Genomic DNA, 27,473 nt, shown 5'->3' with positions numbered 1-27,473 from the left:
TATCTTGTTAGGAGAGAGTAAGGTGGCCATGGGACACCTGTCTCAGCACAAAACCAAACTGGCTTTTGCTGCCCCAGGAATGGGGACTGAGACTTTGAGCTGCACGAGTTGACTGGTCCTCCTCCTGCCAGGACAGCAGAATACATGAAGGTGAAGAATGTTGCTCCTCAGAATGGTGAGGGACCTCCTGATCTTCCTTCATGTTAGGATTGGCTTGATGGGTTTGGTTTCAGCATCTGTGAAATGAGGATTTACAGAGAATCACGTTGATACTGTTAGACTGCCTTATCACTTTTATTTTTATTTGTGTGCTCCCAGTAGAGAAGAGGCAGGATCCCATTGGGCTAATTATGCCACGTGCCAAGAACAAAGAGCTGGTGATTTGAGCTTGCTGCCTGTTGCGCAGAGCGGATACACTACACAAAACAGAGAAGCCCATGGAAACAATGCAGTGGCACTGGTCAGCAGAGCAAACAGCAGCCACAGCATGCGAACGCCACACCATCTTCACACTGCTGGAGGCACTGGGGCAAACAAGAGCTTAACGGGGTTTGGAGGGGGAACAATGTGCAGCCCGGGGTGATGTTTACAGGATTCACTGGGGCAGCGAAATAGCCCACTGGAAAAATCTTTCGGTGGGTCATCAGGCTTGCTTTCACTGGGCAGGGAGCCACAGCGTGCGTCTCGCAGCACCAGACAAGCTGCGAGCGGCCTCAGAGGGCTTTAAGGGGTGTTTGTGTGTTGCACCTACCTGGCGGGCCAGGCAGGGGGCTCGCGGGAGGAGACGGCTCACGGCAAGTGCAGCGAGCAGGGCAAAGGGCCCAGCGCTGCCCGGCCACCTGCCCCAGGGAGCGGGCTGCCTTGGGCTCGGTGGGAGAGGAGGAGGCAGCGGCCGAGGCCTCACAGGTGGGCAGTGGGAAACTCGAGGCTCGGTGTGAGGAGCGAGCAGCACGGGCTCGGAGCGGGCACTGCCGGGCGCTGCAAGAGCCCACAGGCGCACGGGCACGGCGGGCCCGGGCGAGGCGCCGGCTTGCGCACGGCCGGGGCCGGGCAGAGTCCGCCCCGGGGCCGGCTCAGCGCAGCCGCCGGCTCCGCCCCGGGGGCCACATCGGCGGAGGGGGGAGCGCTCTGCCGAGCTTAGCCGTGCCCAGCCCGCCGAGCGGAGCAGGTAGGCGCGCTGCGGCCCCCCGCCCCAGAGGGGTCGGGGAGCGGGGCGGCACGGGCAGGGGGGTGCGGGCCGGGACGGCGCAGACCGGGACAACCTCCACGGCGCCCGGACACCCCGCTCCACTCGACCCGGGGGTCTCGGTGTGGCGGGACGGGGCCGTGCCCGGCGGGGACTTCCCGGGGGTGTTCTGCGGGCGTTTCTGGTGGCCGGGGCGGGAGCCCCTGCTGCGGTTCGGCAGCCCCGCGGGGCCGGCAGCCCCGGGCACCCCCGCGCCCCTCCGGCGGGGCTGCGAGCGGGCCGGGGGAGCCGCTCGGGGCGCCGGTCCCCGCTGCTGGGCGCCCCCAGCGCGCCCCTCCACACTCGAGAGGGGGCTGAGCTGCGATCTCCTGGCGGAGCCGCTGTGCGACCTGAGACCGCGCCAGGTGCAGCGGACACGGTGCCCGCAGGAGCGGGTCCGGCTGGCCCGGCGGGCTGCTGCTGTGCGGGGATATCGGCCGAGTGCCTCTGCTGCCTGCCGATGAGACTGGGCATACAGCTGGCTTCAGTCGGCTCTGTCTTGATTGATTTCCAAGATGTGGATTAGATGCTTCCGTAGCGATCTTACCCTATTACGACTACAGAAATCTGGTGCTGGCTCAGCCTGCTGTGTCCCTTTTTCCTTCCTTCCTTCCTTTTTAAGATCCCTGTGAGCAATTCAGAGTAGCGCTTGCAGTTCAACAGCTGGATAGATGCTTTAAATGCGAATTGTATTTGCAATGTGACTGGTAACAAATCTGTTGATAAGGGAATAGCGGCTTGTTGCTCTCCAGGCATGCTGATTCTGCCCCAGAGCATTAAAGCTCTGCTGTGAATGCTTTCATATAAAATGGGGTGTTTGGTACAAAAAAACCCAAGAAATCAAGAACCCAAACCCAACCATCCTGGGTTCTAAATATTGGATTCAGTGAACTGTAAAGCTGCTTTAGGATAAAGTGTTTCTATGTATTGGACAAGCTCTGGTATATTGTGTATAAGATGAGAGCGTGAAACTTACTAGCTGTGCAAGGGAGGGACAGTGTGCTATTGCAGTGCTCCCAGAGGCAGTGGCTGGGGAGAAGAGCTGCTCTTGGAGATGTCTGAGCTGCTGTGTAGGGTGGAGGTTCACAGGGATGTAACACATCCCACCACTTGAGAGGACTCTGGTTGTTAGCTTCTGACAACACCCGTGTGCTTCTGTACAAGTGAGGGTGAACAGCTGGAGAGTGCTGTCTTGAAATCTGCCATCAGTGATACTTCCCCTCCATGGGTTTTTTGTTCTTTTTTACTTTCTCAGACATCTTGGGCTTAAGAAAAATCCCCTTCAAGGCCTGAGATGTGAGCCTGCTGATGTGAAGCTTGCTGACTGCATAGGAACTGTCAAGCAGAACTCTGTGGTTAGAATAATTTTGGTGGACCACAAGGTTGAAGTGTAGAAACACTGCTCTGAAAATCTAGATGGAGGTGTTTAGTGGGAGGAGTATTCTCAGTAGTGTGCTGCTGTATGCTGATGTCAAGCATATGATAAACTGCAAAAATGACAAATTACTCTGCTCTTACTAAATACTTCATGAGCACTAAGTGGGAAGAAAGTGTTAATGAGGCAGAAGGGCACTGGGTGGTACAGTGAGTGACCTGTTCTGCAGTGTCACTGCAATGGCATCAGAAGACCTGCCAGTGTTCCATAGCAGAACCTCTTGCAACAGTGAGGTGGTTTTTAAAATTTACATTTATTTTTGGTCCTTTGGTGGGAGCAGAACTCCTAGAACTGCAGTTGTGCTTCTTTACAAAAAAAATAAAATCCTTGGATGTTTGCTGATGCTGGGCAGCCCACACAGGTGAGAGGAGCCTTTGCCAACTGCTCTGCAAGCCTGTATGTGGAGGAGTGGCTCAGAGGAGTGAGTAGCCTCACCTCACTCATAACATTGTGTCATTTAGCACCCCTTTTAGAGAAGGATCTTGCTGCCCGAATATCTTTGCTTGGGGTAGCCTCTTTGGACCCAAACCCTTCTTTGGCTGCATTTCTCCATCCTTGTCAAGAGCGCTGGGGGCCACTGAGATGACATTCTCATCCCTGTGCTGCAGGGCCGGGTGAAGTCTTGCAGTGTTTGTTCAGCTTCCTACCTGTGTGTGACAGAAATAGAGCAAGACGCAAGCTGAGTGCCTGGAGAGAGCCCTCCCCGTGGGCAATCTCTGTCCTGCTGCATGGAAGCTCCTCCCTTAAGAGGATTTAGCAGCTTTAATGATGTGGCTCATCTGGACTCTCTTCATTACTGTTATTGTCTCTATTTTAGTTCTCGGGTGACAGGCAGGTGTAGTGTGACCTACAACTGTAAGCTGGTGCAGGAAATGCTCTAACGAGGCCTTCCCACCGCTCCATGGAGGTTTTCTTGTCCCTGCTGCTCAAACTGCTCTGCTTCAAGCTCTTTGAAGTGCAAGGGGTGGTTTCGCATGAAATTTCCTATCTGACTGTAACCAAGGATAGGTTTTACCACTCTTCTCTCACTCTGTGTCCTGGTCTCATAGCTGTAGGGCAGTAAGGGTCTATTCAGGACTGCAGGTGTTCATCCAGTAGATGTTTAAGTCAGAGGGATGCAGGTGGGAGTTTTGAGAGCTCTGGTAGCCACAGGCCCCAGGGCACTTTTCAAACCATGGCTGTGGTTCTTGGTGCCTGCTGGCATTGCTGCATCAGGAGGCACGCAGCACAGGCAAAAGCATTGCCACAAAGACCTTTGGGCACTGATGGGATAGGGTCTGTTATGGGAATGCCAGGGGGTTTGGATCATGCTGTATGAAGCCATATTACTGCTCCACTTTAATGGTGCCTGTGGCATGGCAGCCACCTTTTTCCTGGTCTGGTTTCCCTTGGCCAGTGAGTGGGAAGTGCTAGAGGGGGTGGGTTCTGTCAGGGCTCAGGCTCTGTTTGAGTAGCTTGGAAGGCTGGAGGAGGTAGCAGTTATTTCCAGTGGGCCTGTGTAACAAGGGGTGATCGGAGCCACAGCCTTCTTGCACTTTTTCCTCAGTTTCCATTGTGGAAAAACTTACGTGCACCAAAGCTAACTTATTACTGCCAAGAATTATGGCACTCGCCCTAGAGTGCCTTAACTTCACCTCTCTAAAATAGGAGCATGACATCTTTATCCCCTTCTTCTCTCCCCCTGCCTTCATTTGTCTCTGCACATGGATCATGCCATCCAGAGTCCTGGAGTCCTTTTGTGCAGCAAAGGGGTAGCCTACCCACCACCAAGTGCTTGTCAGCTTTAATGGACAAAGAAATAAACTGTGTCCTTGCACTAATGCATCTGTTGGAGGAATGTGGGATTGGAGCTTTCTACAGGCTACTGATTAATGACAGACGTGTGAAGGGATGGCTGAGTGAGCCACCTTTCTTTTAGAACTAATGAGATGCAATCATTACCTAACCACCTCTGTGTCTTTTTGGCTCTTCTGTATTCTTAGAAGGAATGAAATGGAGGAAAGGCTAAAAATTACAGGCTGTCTTGGCATGGTGAAAGGAATAATACAGGAGGCACGGTCAGCGCCAGCAGTTCCTTGACGGCTGGTTGGCTGTGGCACAGCCTGTTTGCTGAAAGCTCTCTGGGCTATCAGGGCCTGGAAACACTGAAGCAGTTAATGGCTGACTTCAGTCTAGATGGGGTGATAAGTGAAGCAAAGGAACTGTGTAGTGGAGATTGCTTAAATCACTTCTTGTGTGCACTCTCAGATTCAGAGCTAGCTAATTTTGTGGAAGAAGGATGAGGCATTACTGTGAGCAGCTCTGCAGAAGGGACTGTCTGGCTGCCCAGAGGAGAAAAAGGGAATAAAACAGTAGCCTGTGGGGATGGGAACAGGGATTGGAGACTGCCAGCTCTGAACCCAACCATGTGTCTTTTTGAACACGGGGAAGCTGGGTGGTTTCTGGCTCATCCAAAGTAAATACAGGAGAGAAAGGGAAGGAGACTAAGCTGGGGACAGGCTTTGTCCTGTGGGAAGAGGTGCGTGCACAGGCTGTCTGGCTGACTGCTCTAGTTATTTGTCTCCTTGGTGGAGCTTCAGAACTGGGACACCACCATTTAAAAGCAAGTCAAACCAAAGTCCAGTGCATGTACTTAATATCTGAAAGTTGCTGGTGTGATAAGTGCCCTGACTGTCTTTAGGGAGCTCAGGAGCTGAGAAGGACCAGAGGAAGAGCCTTGCACAAAAGGCGAAGTACTGGTGGAATTTGTTCAGGATGCTGCTGGGCTGCTGATTTTAGTTGCTTTGCAGCACAGCCTTGAGGCAGGTGCATCATGAAAGCGCTTTACCCTTTACTACACAATTGTTACTGAGCTGTAAGCAGATTGCTGATCTCTTCCAGTATGATGATAATCCCATGGCCATGTGTACTGGAGAAATGCTGATCTGGGACGAACCGTATACATTAGGATATCCAGCAGCCTGAAGATTTGAAGTTATATAATGGGGAGTTCCCTTTGTAGGCAAAACAAGTCTTCTTCAGTCTTTCATATGCAAGCAAAAGAACGGATGAGCTGTCAGAGCTGCAGCCATGCACCTTGAGCTAAGCTGGTCTTCCCACAGCTGGAGTTAGGAACTGCCCTTGGTCCCTCCTGTTCCCAGTGTCAAGGAGGTAGTTTGGGAAAGGAAGGGAATTATCTCAGAGGGGTTTGCACAGCAGGGACTGAACATGCTGTAAAGTAGCTATACCTGTAGGGAACGAAGGAGGCTGTTTCCCAGAGTTGTTCTGGAAAAGGGGTTACAGTCACTGGATCTAAACATATTCTTCTCCAGCACCTTGCTTGGGTCACTGCCTCTGTGATCCATGAGGTTTCTGTGCCCTTGCCAGGAGGGTTCAAGGGACTACAGAGGAATGTGATGCCCTTAGCTCCTGCCTCTACAGGAGAGCTTCATGCAGCACCTTGTCTCTCTAGTTCTAAAAGTAAGCTGCTCCAGGATGCTGGTTTTTCTTGGGCTGGTACACCAGACTGGCACAGGTTTGAGCGACCTGGCTCTGGGGTTTTGTGCATTGGGTTGCTGTGGGGCCACGCCTTAAGCTGTATTGGTGCTGGGCTTCTGGAACAGCATGCAGGGCAGGTGTGGAAGGGGCATTTTTGGCTCTTGACTAGGACTTCAAGAGCTGCTGCTGTCATCCCATAATATAAGAATATGCAAATCCTTAATGCCTGGAGCTGGTATGTTTCCTGTGATAGATGGTAAGCAGTTTTGTTGGGAATCAATTGCAAAGTCTAAATTAAATAGATTATGTGTACTAGCTTAGTCTAGTTAGACCTTTCCAGGGAGGCTTCTATATCTTTTGTGACATTTCAGTTTGTAAGTGTTCTAGTAACAGAGGAAAAAATATTTGTGTTGGGAGTGTCTTATTCCCTTACTATACGATTTTTTTCTGATTTCTTTTTGGTCATGCAAATGGCTTACTTAGTATTACTTGGAATGTGTGTGGAAAGAAATTGAAAATAAGTTCTTTGTTCAGTGGTGAGAGTGTCTCACCAAAAACCAAGGGGTTTTTTGGACTTTGGTCCCCAGAGTTATGGCTGCTTTTGAAAGTTGCTATGCAGACTACTCTGCTCCTCTCCTCTCTGCTTGTAATAAATTAATTTGTAGGGTACTCTTTGCATAAAAAGGTGCTGTTCTGAGTGGTGTGGTAACAGGACACTGTCTCTAGGGCTGCATTGGTTCCTGGGGCTTCTTTCATGTGGTGCTGTGGCACAAAGTGTCCTCTTGCCTGCTGTGGAAGTGGATTGAAGTTGCTGGTAATGAGTCAGTCTTAAGTGGCTTTGCTGGAATGTCCTCAGCTTCCCAGTGTGCTTCCTCGGCCTCTTGGTCCCCTCACTCCCTTTATTGTGTCATGGAGCTAGGCACCCTGTAAGACACAGAAGCAGAGCAGGACTCAGATTAAGGAGACAGAGTGCTGACCTGCAGGTTAGCAAGGCTGTTTGCCCTTGCTGCTGCCTTGTGTTTTGCACTGACCAAACAGATATGGGAGCTATTCTGCAGCATCTGTGCTGCATGGTTGAAGAAACTGGGGCTTAAAAGGCAGGCAGGAATTCTAATTATGCTCATCTCTGAAGTCTTTCAGGGGAGGCAGGACCAGATAAAACTCCAGTTGCCTAAATGTACTTTCCCAACAGTCTGAGAAGCTGCTGGACTCTTCTTTGCATTCAGGTCCCTTTCTGATTCCAGCTTGCAGCTATGCACGTGGAATAGCTAAAGAGCTCTCTGAGCTGTGCAGTGAATCTGCCTATTCCCCGAGGAAGCTCTTTTAATTAGAGAGGACTTCTGCTCCGCAGCTGCTGTGGAACAGTGCTAGGCCACAGCTGTGTGGAGAAGCCCTGGTGAGCCCTGTGAAACAAGGTAAAGGCACAGCCCTTCCCTGGTTCTCATGGGTCTGCTGCACTTGTCTGACTGCACAGGAGTGTGGGGAGAGGCTTCAGGAACAGGAGGAGTTCCTGCAGGCTGGTGGTGTGGGGGAGTGGAGCCCTGTGTGATAGATCAGCCCTGCTAGCGAGCCCCAGCCCCTCCCTCCAGGTGGGCCTTGGATCCTCCAAGGGTGAGAACACCTCGGGCAAGTGCAGCTGAAATTGGGGTGATCCTGGCTGCTCCTGAGGGCTTGGTGATGCCCATAGCTGCTGGTGCTTCTCCTGCCTGATGTGAGAGGACCTGAAATGTCAGAGTTTCCTCTTGCCCTTTCTCGCTGGGGGAGGTATTCTGACTCAGGGCTTCCTGGAATGAAACTGAGGTGACAAAAAGGCAGTTGCCAAAACTTCTTGGGAATTTTTTAATGTCAAAAACTGCATCAAACTGGCTGCTGCCTTGGCAGAAGAGACTACTTCAAGGAAGGTCTATTTTGAGGAATGGCAAGCTGCTTTAATTCCCAAATCCAAGACCTCAAAGGCTTCTTTGATTTGGTGCTGCAGTCCTGCTGGTGGCCTCAGAGCCTGTGTGTTTTTGCATTCATTACCAGTCCATCGTGTAGCAGCTTTGAAGGCTGTTGTGGCAGTGATTTAGACTTGATCCTGTAGTAAAACACTAGGTTCCTTCTTTGTGTAGTTTCAGGCAGATAGGAAACCTCTTCCTATCCCAGCCACCAGCAAGACCCACCGGTGTGTCTACAAGTAGGTGGCCATGCACTGGTGCTACCCCTTGGGAACCCAGCAGTTGCTCCTTGTTTGCCCAGAAGAGAGGCAGCCTTTGCCACAGGGTGTTTGCTGTCAGGGAGAGCAGCCTGTGCAGCCATGTGTGAGCTGAGGCAGCTCAGCAGCTGTGTGGTGCTGTCTGATGGTATTCCATAGGTTATTCCTGTGCCCAGGATCTCAGCCCTGGTGCCCTGTGATGGGTGGGAGGAGGAGCAGGCAATGGGGCTTTGCTGGGCTGGGTTTCAAGCTGCTGCAGTAGCAGGGGGTGGGTGTGTATGCTGGGGGCAGAGGGAGCCATGGGTGACGACCATAACCTGCCCAGGTAGCATGCATGAGACCTCTTGCTGTAGTTCTAGGGAATTAGTGAGTTTGGATTGATTAAAAATTGTAGAGCTGATCTGAAATAAAACCAGGTGGGTTGTGAGGGGAAAGACAACAATACAGTGGGACAGAGGCAAGCAAGAAGAAATTGTGTCTGCAATCCTATTATGAAGTAGTCTTAGCCTCAGTCATGATTTATTGATTAAAGATGGAACAGTCTGCATTTTTTCCCCCTGAAATGGGAGCATTTATGTCTGCACTGAGGCTCATCGGATTATTTGTAAATTAGTTATTCTGAGTTCTTTCTTATTTTAAAGTAAATACCTCTGAACTACTCTTTTCCATCTTATTCTTCTAGCATTCCTCCATCAAATAGTCTTTGGAAATATTTATGCTCTAAATATAGAAAAGGAGACCTTTTCAGGAAAGAAAAGGCCACCCAGCTTCTCTTGGTTCAGGTTCAGCTGAACCCGTTTTCCAGACCACTGTGCATAGGTCTGCAGACTCCAAGGAGGCCCCTCTTTTTCCCAAAACAGACCCAGCTTTTCAAAGTCTTGCTGTCTTTTTTAACTGCCAAATTCCTAGGGAACCTATCCCATATGTCTGTGCTTCTTGGCTTGAAACAGTTCTGTCCAGAACCTACATATGTAGTGCTTAGAAGGATTGATTGATTATTTTCTTGTTTTGGGGTGGTGTTGGAGGAGTGATCTTAACTGCAGGTGGCAGGTCTGTCACTAATCAGTGTTTTTTTATTGCTCCAGTTAATTCTGCTGGGATTACCTGCATGGTAATGTAACAATCGTCAGGGTGGCAAAACCGCTCTGTGTGTTGTAGCCTGCCTTGGAATTCAGGACCATCTTCATAGAAGGGCAACCAAAAGTTTTTGGTTATGTCCTCCAGCTGGCTAAGTGTTTTCTAGAGGACCCCTTTGCTTTCCAGCCTTGTCTTGCTGAGATTTCTTATTGTGGCATTTCACTTCCTAAAATGCTTAGACTGGGAACAAAGCAGCTTCGCTGCAGCTTCTGTAACAGCTCATGCTGTGTTATTCTTGCTCCTCACAGCGTTGCTCTTTACTGCTGTACAATGTTGCTTTCTTTTCCATTTTCTGTCTCCTGTCAGAAGAGCTTGGCATGAGGAGAGTGTTCTCTAAAGGTGAAAGGAAAAAGTGCTAGACAATGCTGCCGTACATCTGAGAGACTGTACAGCAGCCCCTGTTGGGACTGACTGTTCCAGAGCAAGGTTTGAAATAGCTTCTGTGTTGCATCCTCAGAGTGATCAGGCCAGCAAGGGGTTTGGCTATTGTGGCTAGGTACTGCCAGTTATAAATATGAAACTATTCGTATTATTTACCATGATGTTGGAGAGGGAAAATGTGGTTGAGGTGAAAGTTTTTGAGTACCAGGAAGTGACTCAAAATATCTGTGATTTAAAGTCCTGCACTTTAGGGCTTTTCTTGTCCTCCTGCCCTCTGTGTGTCATCATTTTGGAAATGGGCTGCTTGAGACAGAGTCCCTTCCTCAGGAGCTTTTTATAGTTCCAGCTTTCTCTTTTCATTTGTACCCTTTCGTGGTGTCAAGTGGCATCTGTGGCATGAAACTCAGGATGTTGTGAAATGTTCATCCCCAGACTGTCTGTGACAATGCTCCCCATGTCAGCAGGGCAGACCACGCTCCAGCAGGGCACAAGGTCTCCTGTGACCCTGGGGTGGTCTGGTGGAAGTACAGCTTCTTCTGGGGCAGAGGCTGGGTCAGGGAGTGACCTTGCGTGGCTGTGTCACTGCTGCCACACACAGTGGCAGCACACAGTGTGTGTGATTCTGTACCACTGAGGCTGGAGACCCCAGGCTCAGCTGGCCCTGCCTGCTTGTAACAAATGGTGTGGCTGAGTTGCCTTCCTTGTCTTACCCAGTATGCGGATCTGGGAGAGATCACGGGGTCCTTTGTGTGAGAATCTAGCAGGAATCCTGTACTTCAGATTGCTGTGCTGTCAGCCTGCAGTGGGGGCCTTCAGGTTGGAGGCCCCTGGTGACGGTAGGGCACACCTTGCTGAAGAGGGGCAATTGTTACAGCTGCTGATCTGTGCTCTTCTGTTCTAGAATCCCAGGTAGCAGTGCCAATGTACTAGCAGGGGCACAGGAGTGGTTAAGTAGCTAAATATTAGCAAAAGGTCTATTTGGCAAAACCAAAGACAGTCTATTTGGCTGTTTCCAATTGTATCCCCTTGCAGCCTGAGGCACTTTCCTGTGCCAGTAGGACTTCTTTTCACTTTCCAGTCATGATGGGTTTGCAGTACTCTTCCAGCTCTACTTAGTCTGTGGGCTAAAGGGTTAAAGCCTCAGCTTCTTTAGATCAATGCCTTGCTGCAGTAAAGAGTCTGATACAAAGCATGTGATATGATTAAAGTAGACTATTAGCCTGTCTCTTCTGTTGTTCAAGGAAGATTACCTAATTCTAAAGCTTCATAGTCATTTAGAATAACAAGCCAGAGGCCTCTTCTGTTTGCTCTGTGGTGGGTATTGGATTTTTGCTTTGTTTGTTGGTTTGGGGTTTTTTTCTGCCACTTGAGAGCATGTGGAAGTACTCTAGGGAGAGAGTTCTTTGGGAGAATCCTTGTGGCAGAGGACACTTCCATTCTCCAGTGGGCTGTCAGCTGCAAGGGACTTCATTGCTCTGGTGAGTCAGAACAGTTTGGCAGGGTGTCTGAGCTCCTCCAGAGGTTTAATCTGAGAAGGACAAGGGAGTGCTCATTGCCCTATGCCCTACTGAGCAGGCAATCTCTAGAACTCGGACTTAGAAGTGTCTGGCTTCAGCTATGAAATGAACTCCAGGATAACCTGCAGTTACTGGCAGTGGTGCTGGGTAAGCTCAGCTTCCTTCCTATGCCAGGTGCTGGTGCCCAGGCTCTGCTCAGCCCATCCACCTGTCTGTGGAGGTGTAGGGTGTGAAGGCCCAATAAGCAGAGGGCAGGTAGAGGGAGAAGTTGTTTGTTTAAGTGTTGTGCAAGTTGCTAAGCTGTGGAAAACTTCCTGCCCTTGAAGTAAGACTACTTTCCCTGCTAATTCCTGAAAAAAAGAGTAGGAAATCCTCATTTCCCAGGTCAAGCAGATGCTGTAACTTCTCAGAAATGTGTTTGTCATAAGTGTGTTGAATCTAACCACCCACTCGTTACTTACCCTAGCATCTGAGAAAATGGAAGTAACTGAAAACCAGTTTGTTTGGAAGGGGAACTTTATGATAAAAAGTCCTCGACCTTGACCTCTTGCATTTTATGGGGGGAGGAGGAAGCAGGAAAGATAAAAATCAGTTCTACTACCTGGCTCCTACCTAAGTCTCACAGTCTCTGTTGCTGTTGCATAAAATAGAAAAAAAGGCTTTCTTCCTGCCTGGATTGTGGTAGCTTTTGGGTGCCCTGGCAGAGTCTGAGGAAGGTGTCTTCAAGCCAAGTGGCATTGGGAGGGATAATATTGTGCAACTCCTTGGAGGAGATTTGTTGACCTCCAAGGCATTGCTTGCATGAGAAGGGAGATAGGGGAGCCTGTCCTGTGCATGTACTTTCACCTGGGATTTCCAGGGTGATGACTGGCACAGGGAAAAACACTGAAACATCCCTTGTGCTGCAGAACCATGCTGGGGAGAGGCTTATCAGGTAAGCACAAGCAGAATGCTCCTTGCCTGTGCTGGTCTCCCTGCTGCAGTTTGGAGTGCAGGTCCTGCTCACAGGTTTTGCTCCTTTGTGGGAAGGTGTGGGGCAGGCCAGAGCAGGGGGACTGCTTCTGACACACTGATGCCACTGACAGATGGCAGTGGGAGCTGGTGGGCACATCCATTTCAGAGGTTAGGTTTGCAGCCTGGCAGCTCCAAGTGCAGAAAACAAAGCTGAGCTGGTCTCGTTGTTGAAGCGATTAAAGAGCCAATGTAGTCAAGTGACAGAGTTGCCCAACCAGTTTTGTGAAAACTCTGCATTTTTACTGCGTTGTGTGCTGGCTTTTAGTCAGTGTGGAGATCTCTTTCTGGACCTGACCTGCAGAGCTTGTTGCACAACTAACATTCTAATACATGGTAATTAAAAAGAGAAAGTCCACTAAACTCTACTTTTGGCTATTTCTTCTGTCTGCTATTTTTGGTAAGTTGATTAATTTCTTCTACTTGTTGTTTTTTTGTTTTTTTTTTTTTTTTTTTTTTTTGTAGGGGGAGAGGAGAATCAAATGACTTCTGGGACAGTTTGTTGGGTTTGGGATTGGTTTTTTCCTTCCATTTTTGGCAGATTTCTATCTCTGGTCTTGATGTATGGAAAGTTTTGCTTAAGTCAGAGAAACGCTGTCCTGCAAATACTGTCATGCTGTGCAAGCATGAGTGTGTAGGCTGAAAATAGCAAAGAACTTTCTCAATTTGCCAGTTGTAGGGACTGAAGACCTACTTAAATGTTGGCTTTCAGTCTGAAGTGTGAAGGCCAGATGTTCTCAAAACGTGTTACCCTGCTTGTAAACATAGAGATAAAAACTGACGCTTCTAAAACCTCTGCTGCTCTTTGATACTGAACTGTGAGCTTGGTTTCTTTTTAAGGATATGATAGTGGTTTATAAATGTCTGATCACTTCCTGTCGAGCATCAGAAGTACATTTCTAAAATACGCATTTCCTTTTTACAAACTACATGCAAAGCAAAACATGCTTGCTGTGATAAAGCACACTGAAAAATCTGTGCCATCCTAGGAAGTCCTACAGGTGCTTTCTAATCCAGGGTCTTGCTGGGGAATGCAGTTGCTAGTCAGATAATTCACACAACAGTGTATTAATTTTAGAAGTCAGACAGAAATCTGCATGTCTTACCAGGTGCACCAGGAGCAAGTCTACCTTTGCATTGTGAGCTGATAAGTTCCCTCAGAAACTATTTCTCAGGAGTAGTTCTTTCCAGTGGTATTTCTGCAGTACCTTCTGTAGCTGTTGCCTTGTTCTAGTCTGCTCCCTTTGCCCCAGGAGTAGCAAATGCCGTGGGACCACACTCACGTTTGAGTCTCTGTCCTGCAGATGTCTTGCAGATGCTGTTAGGGTCTCTGTGCATGTCTGTGCTGGTAGTTCAAAATTTGTAGGTAATTGAGTGTGATGCTGCAGTTTGCTGGCTGATATAGCTATGCTGGTCTTTCTGTGCTTAGCCCTCAGACCATCTCCTCTACCATTGAAGATGACTACTTCAGAAGAAACTCTCTAGTAGTAGATGGAATAAGAGAGGATCTGGTTTGTTCTGTTTTCAAAATTTGTAATATGCAGAAATACTTTTCTGTCTTGTACTGACACCTTCCTTCAAAAAGCAAGTGTATCTGTTTCACTGAGATACACACATATAAATATATATATATAGAGAGAGTATGTAATATATGTGCCTTAATTTTTAGGATCCAGCTTCTCCCTCCATCCTTCCACTATAACTTGTGAAGAGATGCTATTTGGAAAATTTCCATGACAAACATAATCTTGTTTATGTTTTCAAGGTCAATACACAGCTGGTATTATCTCAGTGAAGCTTAAAGGAAAGTTCAGTGAATTCAGACTTGGGTCATTCATCAGCTCTGTGGTTATTTGCTTGCCAGAGACAAGATGTACCTCCCAGGTGTACTGAAAGTCTAAGGCCTTTGTATATTAATGTCAACAAGATGAACTCCTTAGGATATGCTTTGTACGTTAATGGGGCTGTAACTTACAGTCCCTGCCCTCAGGGCAGCGATGTACCTGGTTAACAGGAGACTTAGTAACTCTGTCATTGTTCATTAACTGGTACTGTTGTGTGAAGCTGTCCTGTCTCATCAGTCATGATCAGGAGACTTTCTGATTGCCAAATGTCTGTTCTGCATGTGCATGGGTAGAGAAGCAGCTGGGCTTTGCGGTGAAGGGTTCAGAATCCTGCAAAGAATGACCTCCTCAGCCCCACGGCTTTGTGAGCTGCCCCTCACCCAGTCTCTCCTGCGTGGGGATGTCTGCTTTGGAGCTGGGAAGTGGCCATTTAGTGAGCAACTAGTGTGCTGGCTTCTGTGGCTTCTGGATTGGGATAACACTGTAAAAAGTAACTGCACTGGCCTTCAAAGTGGCCTCAGCCTCACGCAAATTGCTGTGCAGATAAACATCTTTATGGAACCAGCAGCATGCTGATCCCTTCCTGGGGACACCTGCTAGTTGGGCAGAGGGAGCCAGTTGTGCAGCCTGAGTACAGCAGTGGGAGTTCCATCTCCAGGATTTCTTGGTCGATCTGTCTGCAAATGAATCCAGCTAACTTTGGCCAGTGTTGTGGTGTGAGAAAGAAAAGACAGGGAGGTGAGACAGGATCAGGGACAGCTTTAGGTATTTTAAGTGTCCGGGCTTGTAATATCTTGAGGGAAATGACCTGTTGCAATGTGTAAGACTTAACCTAAGTGAGGAAGGTGGTGCTTGTTTGTTACGTCAAGAAGCACCTGCAATTCTTGAAATCAGGTGTGGCTGCTTTGGAGGTTCCTTCAGTGCATCAGCTGTACTTTCACTCAAAGATCCCCCCTTCCACATCAGATACAAGATGTGAGAGAGGATCAGGAGCCTTAGGGTATGTTGCAGAACCTTAGTTCATAGTGCTGTCTGCTGCATCTCTGCCTCTGTCAAACTGGAAGTTTCTCCTTGAGCAGGCAGGAGGGATAGCAGATCTGAGCCATCATGCCAACCTTACAGGGCATTCGAGGTGTTTGTGGGGGCAATGGAAATAGCAGCTTGTCAAAGCCAAACCTGGTGCTGGTTTGACCCCATCCTAGCCTGGTAGAAGTTGGTAGTAGCGTGTCCTATAGGGTCTACCTTAGTTTTATGTCCCCTGGTGTTAGAGCCTGAGGGGTGCTGGTGGGGAGCAACTGGTCAGAGTACACAGAAACAACCTGCAGCTTCTTTGTAACCAATCATTTCCTGTCCTTAAGCAATAGGATGTGGAGAAGAGGAGGCAGCCTCCTCAGGCTATGTAGATACAGTCAAATGTGAATGCTCTTTGCCTGAGCAGGAGTATTGGGACTGACTTTCAGAGCTCAGTGCGCTTGGGAACATGTGTGCTGTCCTTAAGGGTTTGCACGATCTTTGGGCTTTTTTGTAAATCTACTGAGACAGTGATTTACACAGCTGTTCTGCTCTGGTTTGTTTTGTGGTTCTTTTCTTTCATTGCTCCCATAAATGAGCCCCTTATTTGTGCTGTACAGTAACTTGGCAGCTGAGGTGTTTCAGCTGCCAGAGCTCATCAGGGAGAAACCTGTGGAGTGAGCATGAGGGTGGCTGCAGAGGAGGGCTGAGCCCTTCCCAGCAGAGCTGTATGGCCCGGGCATGTACAGAGCTAGCCTGGGCCAAATATCATTAACTTCACTGAGCACCAAGCATGCAGTGCTTGCTGGGTGAGGCAGTACAGGATCTAATTGGATAGAGCAGAACTGCAATTAAAAATTAACTTAGCCTCTCTGCCCCTTGACTGATGTGGTTATAATGTCTGCACATGAATTTTCCCTCTCCTGCCTCTGTGGCCAGTGCAGGTCAGGAGGCAAAGGCATTGAGCTCTGCCCATATCACCTGTCCTTCTCTGGGGACTGGGAGTTTCACAGGCTCCTGTGACAAAAATAAGTTAACCTCTATGCTGTGATAGGACTCCTCTGCAGTTGCTAACAAGGCAGGTCTCTGTCTGCATCTCCTCAGGCACACATGTCCTGGATTTTATGTTCCTACTCCCCATGCAGGTCTTGCTGTCACTGCTGTTGCTGGGAGAATGATGGGCCTGAGACCTGGAGGTCACGAGGGGACAGGAAGTTATCCCCTGATGTCAGTGTAGCCTGTGAAGACTTGTTCCATTTCTTCCTGGTAGGAAACCCCTGAGTTCTGGATCAATTGATGCCTTCCTGGAATTAGTTCTCCCTTCAGGTCCTGGGCCTGAACACTGGGCTAAGAAACACCTGGATCAACTTCACAGCAGCTAACCAGGCTGTGTTGGCAACCAAGTTTTTGTGGCACTAGTGCCTCAAAGCAACACTGCAGAAGTAATCCTGCATATCTTTAGAAGATGGAGAATGAGAGGTTGGAAGAAATGCATTCTGCAAGCTGATGTTGTCTTATGAAATCCTCTACAGAGCTGGCGTCAGTCTGGTAATGACAGGGGAAAATTGCATGTGTATGTACAGGATTGTTGAAAAGAGTGGATGTTGCTGCTTGAAGATGAAAATTCAAATGGTTAAAGCAGTAGGAATGGAGAGGGAGAGGAAAAAACAAATAATGGACAGTCAGTGGAATTTGAAAGCTGCAGACTTCATGTATTTAACCTTGCATGCATTGCTGCAAGACATTAAAGCTCAAAACTTGACCAACTTCAGAAGGCAAACTTCAGCTTTTACTGCAGCACGAGCTATGGTGCTTAAGTTGGCTTTTCGGCACTGAGTGGCATTTGAATATGCCTGGTTGTGCTAACTCCAGGCTCATCTGCTTCCAAACCTGCCTTGTCTGAAAATTTGTTGAGCTTCTGCTTCTACTGTATGACAGTGTTGATCTCATGACTGTACAATTTCAGAAGATGGAGTTTTGAGGAGTTTCATTGATGTAGTGGACAAAAATAAGTTAATTTGCAAAGAATAGAAAACTGGAAAATCTGTAATATTTCAGTGAAGCTCTAAAGTATCTTAAAAGCTTGAAGCAAAACCTTAGATTCTTTTTCTCTTCTGACATGAAAACTGTACTTTGAATTACTTTATGGCTAGGGGCTATGAAAGAGATAGGTTGCCCTGTGGCAAGAAGAGAATGGTGGATAATGCTGTAATGCCACTGGGGTTGGATATTTGTTTTGGGGTTGTGTTTTTAATAAACATTGAAGTTGGTATGCCTTTAACAAATAGCTAGGAGTAGAAGAGCCCTGTTAAAAATATTGTATTCTAGTTACCTCAGGCATATCTTCTTTCCCAGTAAACTTGCTTTGCTGCTTAATTAGCTGAAATAACTTTTATAAAGATCTTAACAGCTTTGCAAATCTGTTTTCCTGAAAAATCAAAACAATGTGGGCAGAGTTTAAGTAGGCAGCATACAGCTTTTGGTGGTAGGAAACAAGTCAGTGAGTACTGGGACTTGCCCCTCCAGTTTGAAAATTAGAAGGATTGCACCTGGGATCAGATGTCTTAAGGTAAGAAGTCCAGTGCATTGTGCAGGAAGTTGTTAGCTAGCTTAGTTCTTGGCTAGGTTAAAGAAGAGAAAAACATATGTAATTCCCACAAGAGAAATTCATCATCACCTAGGGATCTGGCTGCCTTTGCATTCTGGTCAGACTCCAGGCTCTGGTTTGTGATCCTATTAAGAGGAGATGTGTTCATGGTGAAGGCAGGAAGCAAGCCAGCTGGATGGGAAAATTCACATCTTAGTTATCTTCTCCAAGTGCTGCCTTAGGTGTTGGTACCTTCCAGGACTAGTGGCCTGAGAGAACATTTCTCCTGCAGAGGAAAGGAGGCATTCTGCTAACAGAGAGCCTTCACTCACTTTTCCTAGGTTGGTAGTGATGCAGCTGTTGTTTAGTGCATCTGTGCTGGAACAGAACCAGCTCATGGTGATGGCTGCACCCAGGGGCCCTGAAAATGGCAATGCTGTGTGTTTGACATTTGGTGTACATATGGACCAGAAACTATTACAGGACTTTTCCATGGCTCATTTGAAGGACCTACTTTTGGGTACAACTGGCTTTATGGCCTCTGACCTGAGGAGTTAACTGAAGAAAAACTGACTGAGGTGTTGCTAACGTGGCTGTGCAGTAAGAGCTCCTTAGGTGCAATGACTGCTATACAGACAAGATTTGAGACCAGCCTGCAGCACAGCTGGCTGACATTATATATCTCTTCTGCTTCCCATCTCAATAACATCACTGCTGGGCAGTGATGAGCTTAGCACAGTCTGTAGCTGTGGTATTCCTTGAAGTTAGAGCAGCAGCTTGAGCCACAGAGTTCAGACTAGTGCTCTCTCCTGGTAGCTGGAGGGTGACCAGTGCTTGTTGGGAAGGCTGGCCAGTTACAACAAGGCCCACATACCAGTTTAGCTCCAGGGTTAACCTAAATATTTAATAGGATTAAGCAAAAGCCTTTGATTGGAACAAAAGAACAAACTGGGCTCTGGTGATCCTTGGTACACTGAGGCTGACAGCAGAGAACCTTGCTGACCTTGCTCTCTCTTGGGGCTGTTCCTTCCCAGGCCAGGCTTCTTCCTCTGGTTGGTGATTCTTTAAGGGGCATGGTGTGTTTGGAGCAAGGAGCTTGGTAGAGCAAATTTTAAGGAACTTAAAAGTTCTCTGTTGCTTATGTAGGAAACAACTGATTCTGGGCCAAGAAGGAGAAGCAAAAAAGCTGACAGAACCACAGAATGGTTAGAAGGGACCACTATGGTCGTCTGGTCCAACCTCCCTGTTCAAGCAGGGTCATCCAAGAGCATATGACACGGGTTTGCATCCAGATGGTTCTTGAATGTCTCCAGTGAGGGAGACTCCACACCCTCTCTGGGCAATCTGTTCTGGTGTTTGGTCACATGTACAGCAAAATTGTTCTTCCTCATGTTCAGGTGGAACTTCCTGTGCATCAATTTCTGCCTGTTGCCTCTTGTCCTGTTGCTTGGCACCACCGAGCAGAGCCTGGTTCATCCTCTGACACTCTCTCTTCAGGGTGAGACAGACATTGATGAGGTCTTCTTTCAGTCAGCTCTTCTCTAGGCTGAGCAGGTCTTGCTCTCACAGCATGTTCTTATAAGAGAAGTGCTCCATCTCTTAGTAATCTCTGTTGCCTTTAATAATCTATGTTGCTCCAGAAGCTCCATGCATCTCTTTTACTGCTGTCAGGGAATTGTGGTAGCCTGCATCACTTTTCACCACCAGAAGTAGTAGCTAGGATTGATGTTGTGATTGATGCTACTATTGCAAAGTCCATATAGTGATGGAATTAGCAGTGTGTTTGTGATTAAATCTCTTCTGTAATTGCTCTGTGTCACTCTCCAGGAGATCTTGGCGGCAGTGACTGCAGTGTGCTGCTGTGTCATGTTTTACTGTCCTGAAAAGGCAACTCTGGTATTCCGTGGTGTCTGTGCATATGCTCTGAGGTCCACCAGAAACCCAGAGCTCTGCACAGGGCAAGGGTATTGCTCTGAAGGTGCCCAGAGAATCTGTCTGTGTCATAACTCCTTGTCTGTCTGCTTTCCCCTTAGGTCCTGTAAGTGAAAGAAGATGGGGTCTGGCTGCCTAAAAGTCACCAAGTACTTCCTCTTCCTTTTCAACCTCCTGTTCCTTGTAAGTATTTTGAGCATCTGTAGAGTAAGAAGGAAGGCCTGGACCAAAGCCAGCTAGAAAATGTTTTTTTTCTGGATGTTGGCCTAGTGTGTTCATTAAACAAAATGGCCACGGTTTTGGAAGGAGGGAGAGTACCCCTGAATTTGGGGGATGTTAGAGCCTCTGTGTTTGTCTCAGGTATGCCAAGGTGTCCAGTCCCAGTAGCCACCTGCTGCTTCCAGTGCACACAGCTCCATTCCTGCATTGGGAAGGGAAAGCAGAAATTACGGGTTCTTTCTGGAAGGAGAGTAGTTGTAACTAGTTTCTCTGACACATCTGGAGCAGCAGCTGAACTGTCCCTGAGCAGCAAAGCTACAAAACCTTGCCAAGTAATGGCAGTGCCCTCCTAAATAGGCCAGCCAGGCTTCAGAGAGCAACTCTAATTTTGTTTGAGTCCCAACGGCTGGTTTTGATTTGTGACAAGATGAATTAGTCCAAGTCTCCTGTTTGAAATGGAGTTGGGAGGTGGGGGAGACTGGGACAGGCTTGTCTGGGGAAATAAAACAGCCCACTGGGTGCAGTTATTTTCAAGTGTGAGGTTTAGCAAAAGACCAACTCCTCCCAGATTGGGTCTGGGAGGGCCACACACATTCTTGCATGCATCTTTCTGATGCCTGGATGTTGTGTGTCCTGTGGCCAGTGATGGTACTGTTGGTGATGCCTTCTTGCAGTGGAATGGTGTAGTGGGGATGTGCAAGGTTTCAGCTTTCCACGTGTCAGCAAGAAAATAGCCTGTCTCATATCAGTATCCTTTGTGCAGTGTGTAAGGAAAGGAGGGGTCAGGCTGGGAGAGAAGGGAGGGAAGTGAATAATGATAAGGTGAGCACTGCTTTCTGGTCTCTGTCCCTGCACACATCTTCACTCCTGCTTCCTGCTGGTAGCACACAGGATGAACTTGAGGCACATCTGGATCTGGTTTCCCTTGGCTTACTGTGCTCGTTTTTTGCTCTCTGTGTTTCCTTCCATCCCAGGAGTAGGTAACTGCAGTCTAATGGTCCAAAGTCAGGGGTGCTCAGAGCATCCAGGGGGAAGGTTCTTGGGAGGGAGAGGAGAGGTATTTCAAGTGCCACTGGGTCTTTCTGAGTATGATTTAGTCCACTTTAAAGATAGAAAAAAATCATCTGAGTCCAGGACTCCTCTGCAGATACCAGCAGCCAGTCTCTCCCCTCTCTAGAAGAAGTGATACATTTTAAGCAGCATATAACAGCCAGTCTACCCTGGGAGGCAGAGGTGTATTTGTTAAGACAGTGTTTGAGTCTTGCTGAAGCCCAGTATCTGGCCACTGTCTAGTTTTCCTTGATGCCCAAACCTCAGTCTGAGTTCATTAGCTAAGCTCTGTGTGGAGAAAGTTCTCTTCAAGAAAGCCAGCCTAGCATATAGGAAGGGGAGAAGATGACAGCCTGAGATACTGCTGTACCTTAAAACACTGTCACTGGTTTCGCTGTATGCTGTCTAGGGTCATTGTGGCACCTTTATTCCATGTGTCCTCTCTTTCCCTGCTCTGCTGAGCCAGGCATGGCTGCAGGCAGCCTGTGGGGAGAGATGTGCTCTCAGGAGGCAGAGTTGGACTGCTTTGTTGGGCTGACCCACATCCACGCTGCACTTTCCTATATTTTGCAAGACTGTCAGGATGGCAGGTGCTGAATCCCTCTCAGTGTCCTGGAGAACTCCAGTTTGAGTACTCCTGTCTGGATGGCCAGTGATTGGAAGTAGCTGTTCTTTGTCTTGTGCATGCCCTGCTCCGAGCCAATCCTCTGGTGTAGCACCCAGCCCCCTCTCTGTTGTGGAAAGCTGGTCTGATTCACTAGCTGGACCTGGAGAGTAAGAACTTTGTGGTAGGATGTATTGTGAGGTCTGTGCTGACTCAAGGGAGAGGCTGCTTTAAATGAGCTCTTTAACCTTGCTGTGCAGTACAAGCATTGTCTTCCCCTCGGACTGCTCTGTCAAAGTGGGGTCTCCAAAGCCACTGTGTTCTGGCTGAGCTTGATACTTGTCTGGAGTGAAGGTTTTGAGTGTGCTTCTGTCTTGACTGAGGGCAGGCTTTTTGCACATACCAGATGTTGAGGAAGGTGGCATACATTACTCCCTCCATCTCATAGGAAGGAGGTGACATGAGACATTTTTCCATTATTCTTGTTCAAGGTCTGAACTGGGGAGGGTACTTGGTGATTTTTGAGCTTGTACAGTGTGGTAGAGCTATATTAATTAGCAGAGAATCTGCTTGTATTGAGTTGCTGTGAGCTGTCTGCACAGACAGTTTTTGAATGCCTTGTGCTGCTTTTCTGAAGCTGCTGAGCTTTGTGAGGAGGGTGCTTGAGCAAAGGTAAGCACCAGTGCTGCTGACAGAGCCCTGTGTCTGCTCTGAGCCTTGAGCTTAGCCTATGTGATTGCACCCCGTGCAGGCCAGCCCTGGCTGGCTGAAGTGTGTTCTTCAGCCTTGCTGATGCTTGAAGCCTGTAGAGAGATGCTGGTGACTCTTTTGAGAAGTTGAAACAGCACTTCCCTGCAGCTCGAGGTCTGCGAGAAGGTCGTTTGCTATAGCTGAAGTAGTTCAGGGACTTAGTGGTATTTTGCAGTCTTGGAGATTTACTTCAGGGAGGGGTTTGACCTGCTTTGGTTGAAGGGAAGAAGGTTACTTGGACTGCCTGCCTACTTGCTAGAAAAGATACCAGATAAGCTTGGAGTATAATCCTGGTTTCCTAATCAGAATTTAACACGTCTGCCTTCTTGGCTAGCAGACACGTGCTGCAGCACAGGCTTCTCCTTAAAGGGAAGACAGCTCTGCAAGACAAGTTTAACAGTCTCTGGAAACTATTTGTTTGGAATACATAACTGTCTGTCCTGCTTCTAATCCCTTGTAAATACAGCAGAAGGTAGCTACCTAAAGCAAAGCCTGGAGTTTTAGAGCCTTTCTGTTGACCCCTGTGCAGGTTCAGTGTTACATCACACAATCCTAGCATGAAGGAAAGCAGTGCTGGGGAAGGAAAGCTGGGAACCCCCAGCTGCTCTTTCCAGCAAGATGAATCAGCTTCATCACTGCTTGGTTTATCCAAACCCCTCTTGACTACCTCTCTGTGGGAAACTGCTGACCCTGCAATGAGGGATCTGCATCCTTCTGGCTTGGATGTAGAAGGAGATTTTGCTGAAACTGGGGGTGAAACCTCCACCCCCCAGGGAGGAGGGGAGACATCTGTTCCCCACTTCAGGAGTTTACAGCAGTGGAACAGAGGAATTAAACTCTGTGGAAAGCAGATGTGATTTCTTCTCTGGAGGGTCTGAAGACAAGCCAGTGGCAGAAGCAGCCTTGCTATGCAATGCAAACTCCTAAAGATGCTGAGCAGAGATATTATCCTACTAGGAAATAAATACACTCTTGTGTTTCCCTGCCTTCCCCTTGTAGTGTTTTCCATAGCAGCTCCTGGTAAGCACACAAGCTGTGGACTGGAGCAAAGATCAGAGTGAAAACAGGCCCTGGATAGTCTGAGCACCTCATGACAAATAACTTGCCAGGAACTCAGCTCAGCAGCCCTTCTGTGTTTTGTCAGCAACAGCAAAACTTAGGTGACATATCAGGGTCAGTGAACCAAAAGGGATGTCACATACAGCCTGGTTTGCCTCTTTTGTTAAAACAAATGCTTATTAAAACTATAGTTAAAATGTGAGACTGCCTTAAACTGTCTATTCAACAGTTCTTGATACTACCAAGTTTGAGAGGAATTTTTTTACATGTCCCAGCTGTTGCATGTTCGAGGGGCCTTTCTAGCTTGATCAGCAGACTGAGCATTGTGGGCAGCATGTTGGGACATAAGGCAAAGGGGAATTCTTATTTTCTAAGATACAGCAGCTACATGCTTTCTGAAGCTGAGTCAGTATGCTTTGTAGGTGAGAACTTGCTTGATGACTTTCTAATGCTGTCCCCAGAGCTAACTACATGATGCACCTTCTGCCAAGACAGGAAAGCTTGCAAGCAGCTTATTTCAGACTGTGGCTTTATCTTTGTTCAGAAAAGCTTCTTTGTATGAGCAGCTGAAGCCTAGAGTAAACTTTCAAAGTATGGAGCCAATGCCTGTCCATACAACCCCGTCTGCCAGCTTGGTTTGGGTGGTGTTTTGGCATTTTCTACATCTCCCAAGTATTAAAGCATTATCTAATGAAGCACACAATTGCAATCTGTCTTTAGCCCTGTTAGTTTATTTCACTTCATCCTATCTTGAAATCCTGCTGATGTGAGAACAGCTGCTTGCAGTTCTTGTCCACTCCTTGTTTCTTCAAAGCCTATTTTGGACCTTTGCACAAGTGTTTTCGAGTCCTAGTTGGCTGAACAGCACAATTTTCAGCTTCTTATCAAACCTGAAGACTTGCTGATACATGAAGGCTAAAACAAAGCATGCCTCCCCCACCTTTCAAAGTGAGATGGGAAAATACATGCATTATCTTGGCTACTGAGTTGAGTGTCTGGATTCAGCTGAGTTCTCACAGGGATGTATTGCTCTATTAATCCTTGCCCCACATAAGACTGTGTGGTGAGCAAGGCAGAGGCTAAGGCTAATGTTTCATAACTCTTGACTCTGCTGAGGCTCAGGTATTCTGCCAGAAAGTAGAGGCCAAGCCTCTTGGGTTTCTCTATTTAAAAAATGTTTAAAATCATGTGTTTGTCTTTCCTTGGTTCTTCACAGAAGCAATGCACTTACCTTTCTCTTCTGACAACAATGTTCTAGCAGCAGGGTGTCCCTTCCTCAGACTGTTTTGAATGGTCCTCCCATACAACATTATGTACTATTAAAATACTGTGTGAAAAACTGCCAAGCAGATCTTGGGGCTCCTGTGCAGTTGGCTGAGGCGTTCTTCCTGGAGTTGTGCTAATCCTGTTTACCCTGGGAGGAGTACCACAGGGGAGATGGGTGGGAACTGCAAAGGAATGATTGTTTTTTAACTGGAAGTATGGATAATAGCGACTGCCTCCTCTTATTTATCTAAGCTTATAACTTACACAAAGCCGTGTGTGTTTTGTTCTTGCTCTTTCAGATTCTGGGTGCCGTGATCCTGGGGTTTGGAGTATGGATTCTGGCCGACAAAACGAGTTTCATTGCAGTTCTACGTAAGGCTGTGTTTTTTCATCTTCCTTCTTTTTCTAAATTGGCTCTGTTCTGGGGCTGTGTTTGACCATGGTGTTGTCTAGGAATAGCAATACTTTTGTGCACAGTCTGTAGCCTGAGCAGTAACATGGTGTTTAGCAAGATGGGATTGTTATCAGGGACATGGTGAAAGGGAGCAGCCCTGGAGACACAGCATTCCTCTTAGTCTTGTTGATTGAAACACCACGGTCAGACTGAGTGAGACTACTGCCTCTTCAACCAACAATCCAAATATTTTGTCTTAAACACAGGGGCTAGTATTTAATCCTATTTTCACTGCATGCTCTGTGTTTTCACAGTGATTTCCTTATTACCATAATGTGCAAATGACCCCTGTGCAGTTTTGGTGTGTGAGTCCTCCACTGCTTTCTTTCTGTAATGATCTATTTCAATTTAAATGTTTTAAATGCCAAAGAAAGTAAGTACCTTACTTTGATGCTTCATGTACATTGAAAGGAGGTGGTATGTTTGCTGCTAAGCAGTAGAGAATGCAGATTTGGGGTGTGTGTGAAGTGCTTTGACTACTAAAACATACTCTTGATTACACTTGGTGAGACTTACCCTGGGCAATAGAGAAGTTCTGTATTGTGCAAAGGGCTTAGCTTTCTTCCCCTAAAGTCAGCCACAAAGTTTGACTAGAGTCTTAACAGAGAGTCTACTTTCTGCAAAAACCAAAACCTGAGCTGGCTTAGCAGAGTCTGGGCTTCAGAGGACTGTAAGTGGACTTTCAGCAAATGAGTATCTCAGCTCCATCTTTCACAAGCTCTGCTTCCTTTGAGCTCTTTGCTAGACACACATCAAACTTTTCTGCTTGGTGGTTCTGGTTACTTGTTGTCATTACCTTCAGAATTGCTGAGTTGGGCACCAGCCTCAGACAGTGCAGGAGGGCTGCCTGCATGTGGGGAATGCACACCAATGGCATTCATAGCCCTGCTCCCAGCTAGACTGATTCTGCAAAGGGCTTCATCTCCCAAGTCCCCCTGAGCACTCTGACCTGGTTTGAGAGGTGCTGCATGGAGAAGACACCCCTGCTAATACCACACATGCAAATGTTACTCCTTACTCTGCTTTTGCGCTGTGGCAACTGGCTTGCCACTGCAGTACTAGAAGGTCAAGAAGCACAGCAAGAGATGTTGGTTAATAAAGCAGGGGCATGAGCAGAAGCAGAACGTGCAGCCTAAATGGAGCCTATCATGGCCTGGCTGTTTGCAGTACCCCTCACAGTCTGAAGTGTGCTTAGTACCTGTGGGTCAGCAGCTGATTCTCTCAGATTGATGAGTGTTACAGCCACTTGTAGAGGGAGAAGTCCCTGAACTTGGCCCTGTTTCTTCCCATTTACTTAGAATCTCTGCTAACAGAGCATTTAAGAATTTAGTTTCCTTCCTGGAGATTTCCAGTATCAGCTCTCTCCCTGCCCCCTCACTTCCTTTCCCATGCCTTGCCCCTCTTTCCCTCTGCTTTAGTAACCTAGGCATCAGGGAGGGCACCCAGCTGCTGCCAAAGGAGCCTGTTGTACTTGCTTGGCTGCCTGCCCAGCGCAGGGGAAAACGCGGAGTGACGGCAAACAAGCAGGAGTTGAATGCCCTCGGAGCCTGCTCTTGCAAGACAAGACTCTTGCAGATGACAACTGCAAGTGTGGCTCTTGTCCCCTGACACTATCAGTTCTCCAAGGGGCTTTTGAGTTGGAATTAGCTTTTTCTTTCTTCTAATGAGAATTTGACAAAGCAATGCTTTCTAGCACTGTGGAGGTGCTGCAGCCTGGGCACTTGAACACTGACTGGCATGATAGCTGAGCTGATTTTGAGGGAGGGAATAGGGTAGGTTTGTGAAGGCCACTCCTGTAAGGCCACTGCTTCAGTAAATACTTTGCAGTATAAGCACGTAACCTGCACAGCAAGAGTCACAGGGCTGGTGAGGAAGCAGGATTCTGGGGTTTGTGGCATATGTCCAGCCAGGGAGAGCTGGCTGAAGTGACCTGTGTGACAAATGGATCTGCTTCACTTCTTGATAACTGAACTTTCTTCTGTTCAGCATGTTTTAGGGAAAAAAGTTTGGAAGCTGGTGGCTTGTGCCAGATATCAGAAGCAGGGGGAAGTATATATTAGGGGGGAGAGTATCAGTCTGGGCTTGATTATTCTCCTTTAACATATTTCAGGAGAATCTCAGAGGAAGTTTGCCTCCTGAGACTTCCTTAGTTCAGGAAACTAAATGCTGAGCTCTAAAAATGTTATTTTCGTTAATCACTGGACATCCAGAATTCCCCTATACTCTGTAGCTTGCAAATACAGGAATTTCTCTTAATGATAAATGAGGTTTCTAGTTACTGTTTCTAGACAGAGCATCTCTTCAATTTTTGTGCTGTAAT

General features: G+C 47.7%; 1 protein-coding gene across 2 annotated transcripts in view; it reads left to right on the top strand.

Moving 5' to 3' along the window:
* Positions 1-887: 887 nt before the first annotated feature.
* The window catches only part of CD82 (CD82 molecule), a 36,722-nt gene continuing 10,136 nt past the window's right edge, over positions 888-27,473 (top strand). Inside the window, exons 1-3 of one of the 2 annotated variants that reach the window (XM_058026020.1) lie at positions 888-906; positions 19,853-19,934; positions 24,999-25,071. In XM_058026020.1, the coding sequence (XP_057882003.1) occupies positions 19,872-19,934; positions 24,999-25,071 (136 nt within the window). In that variant the 5' untranslated portion in view covers positions 888-906; positions 19,853-19,871. Of the gene's footprint in view, positions 907-1,083; positions 1,169-19,852; positions 19,935-24,998; positions 25,072-27,473 lie in introns of those variants that run through there. The other variant, XM_058026019.1, reaches the window with a different exon arrangement.

The sequence above is a fragment of the Melospiza georgiana genome, chromosome 6 (assembly GCF_028018845.1).
Source record: "Melospiza georgiana isolate bMelGeo1 chromosome 6, bMelGeo1.pri, whole genome shotgun sequence".
Classification (NCBI taxonomy): Eukaryota; Metazoa; Chordata; class Aves; order Passeriformes; family Passerellidae; genus Melospiza; species Melospiza georgiana.
This window is presented reverse-complemented; position numbering and strand designations above follow the sequence as displayed.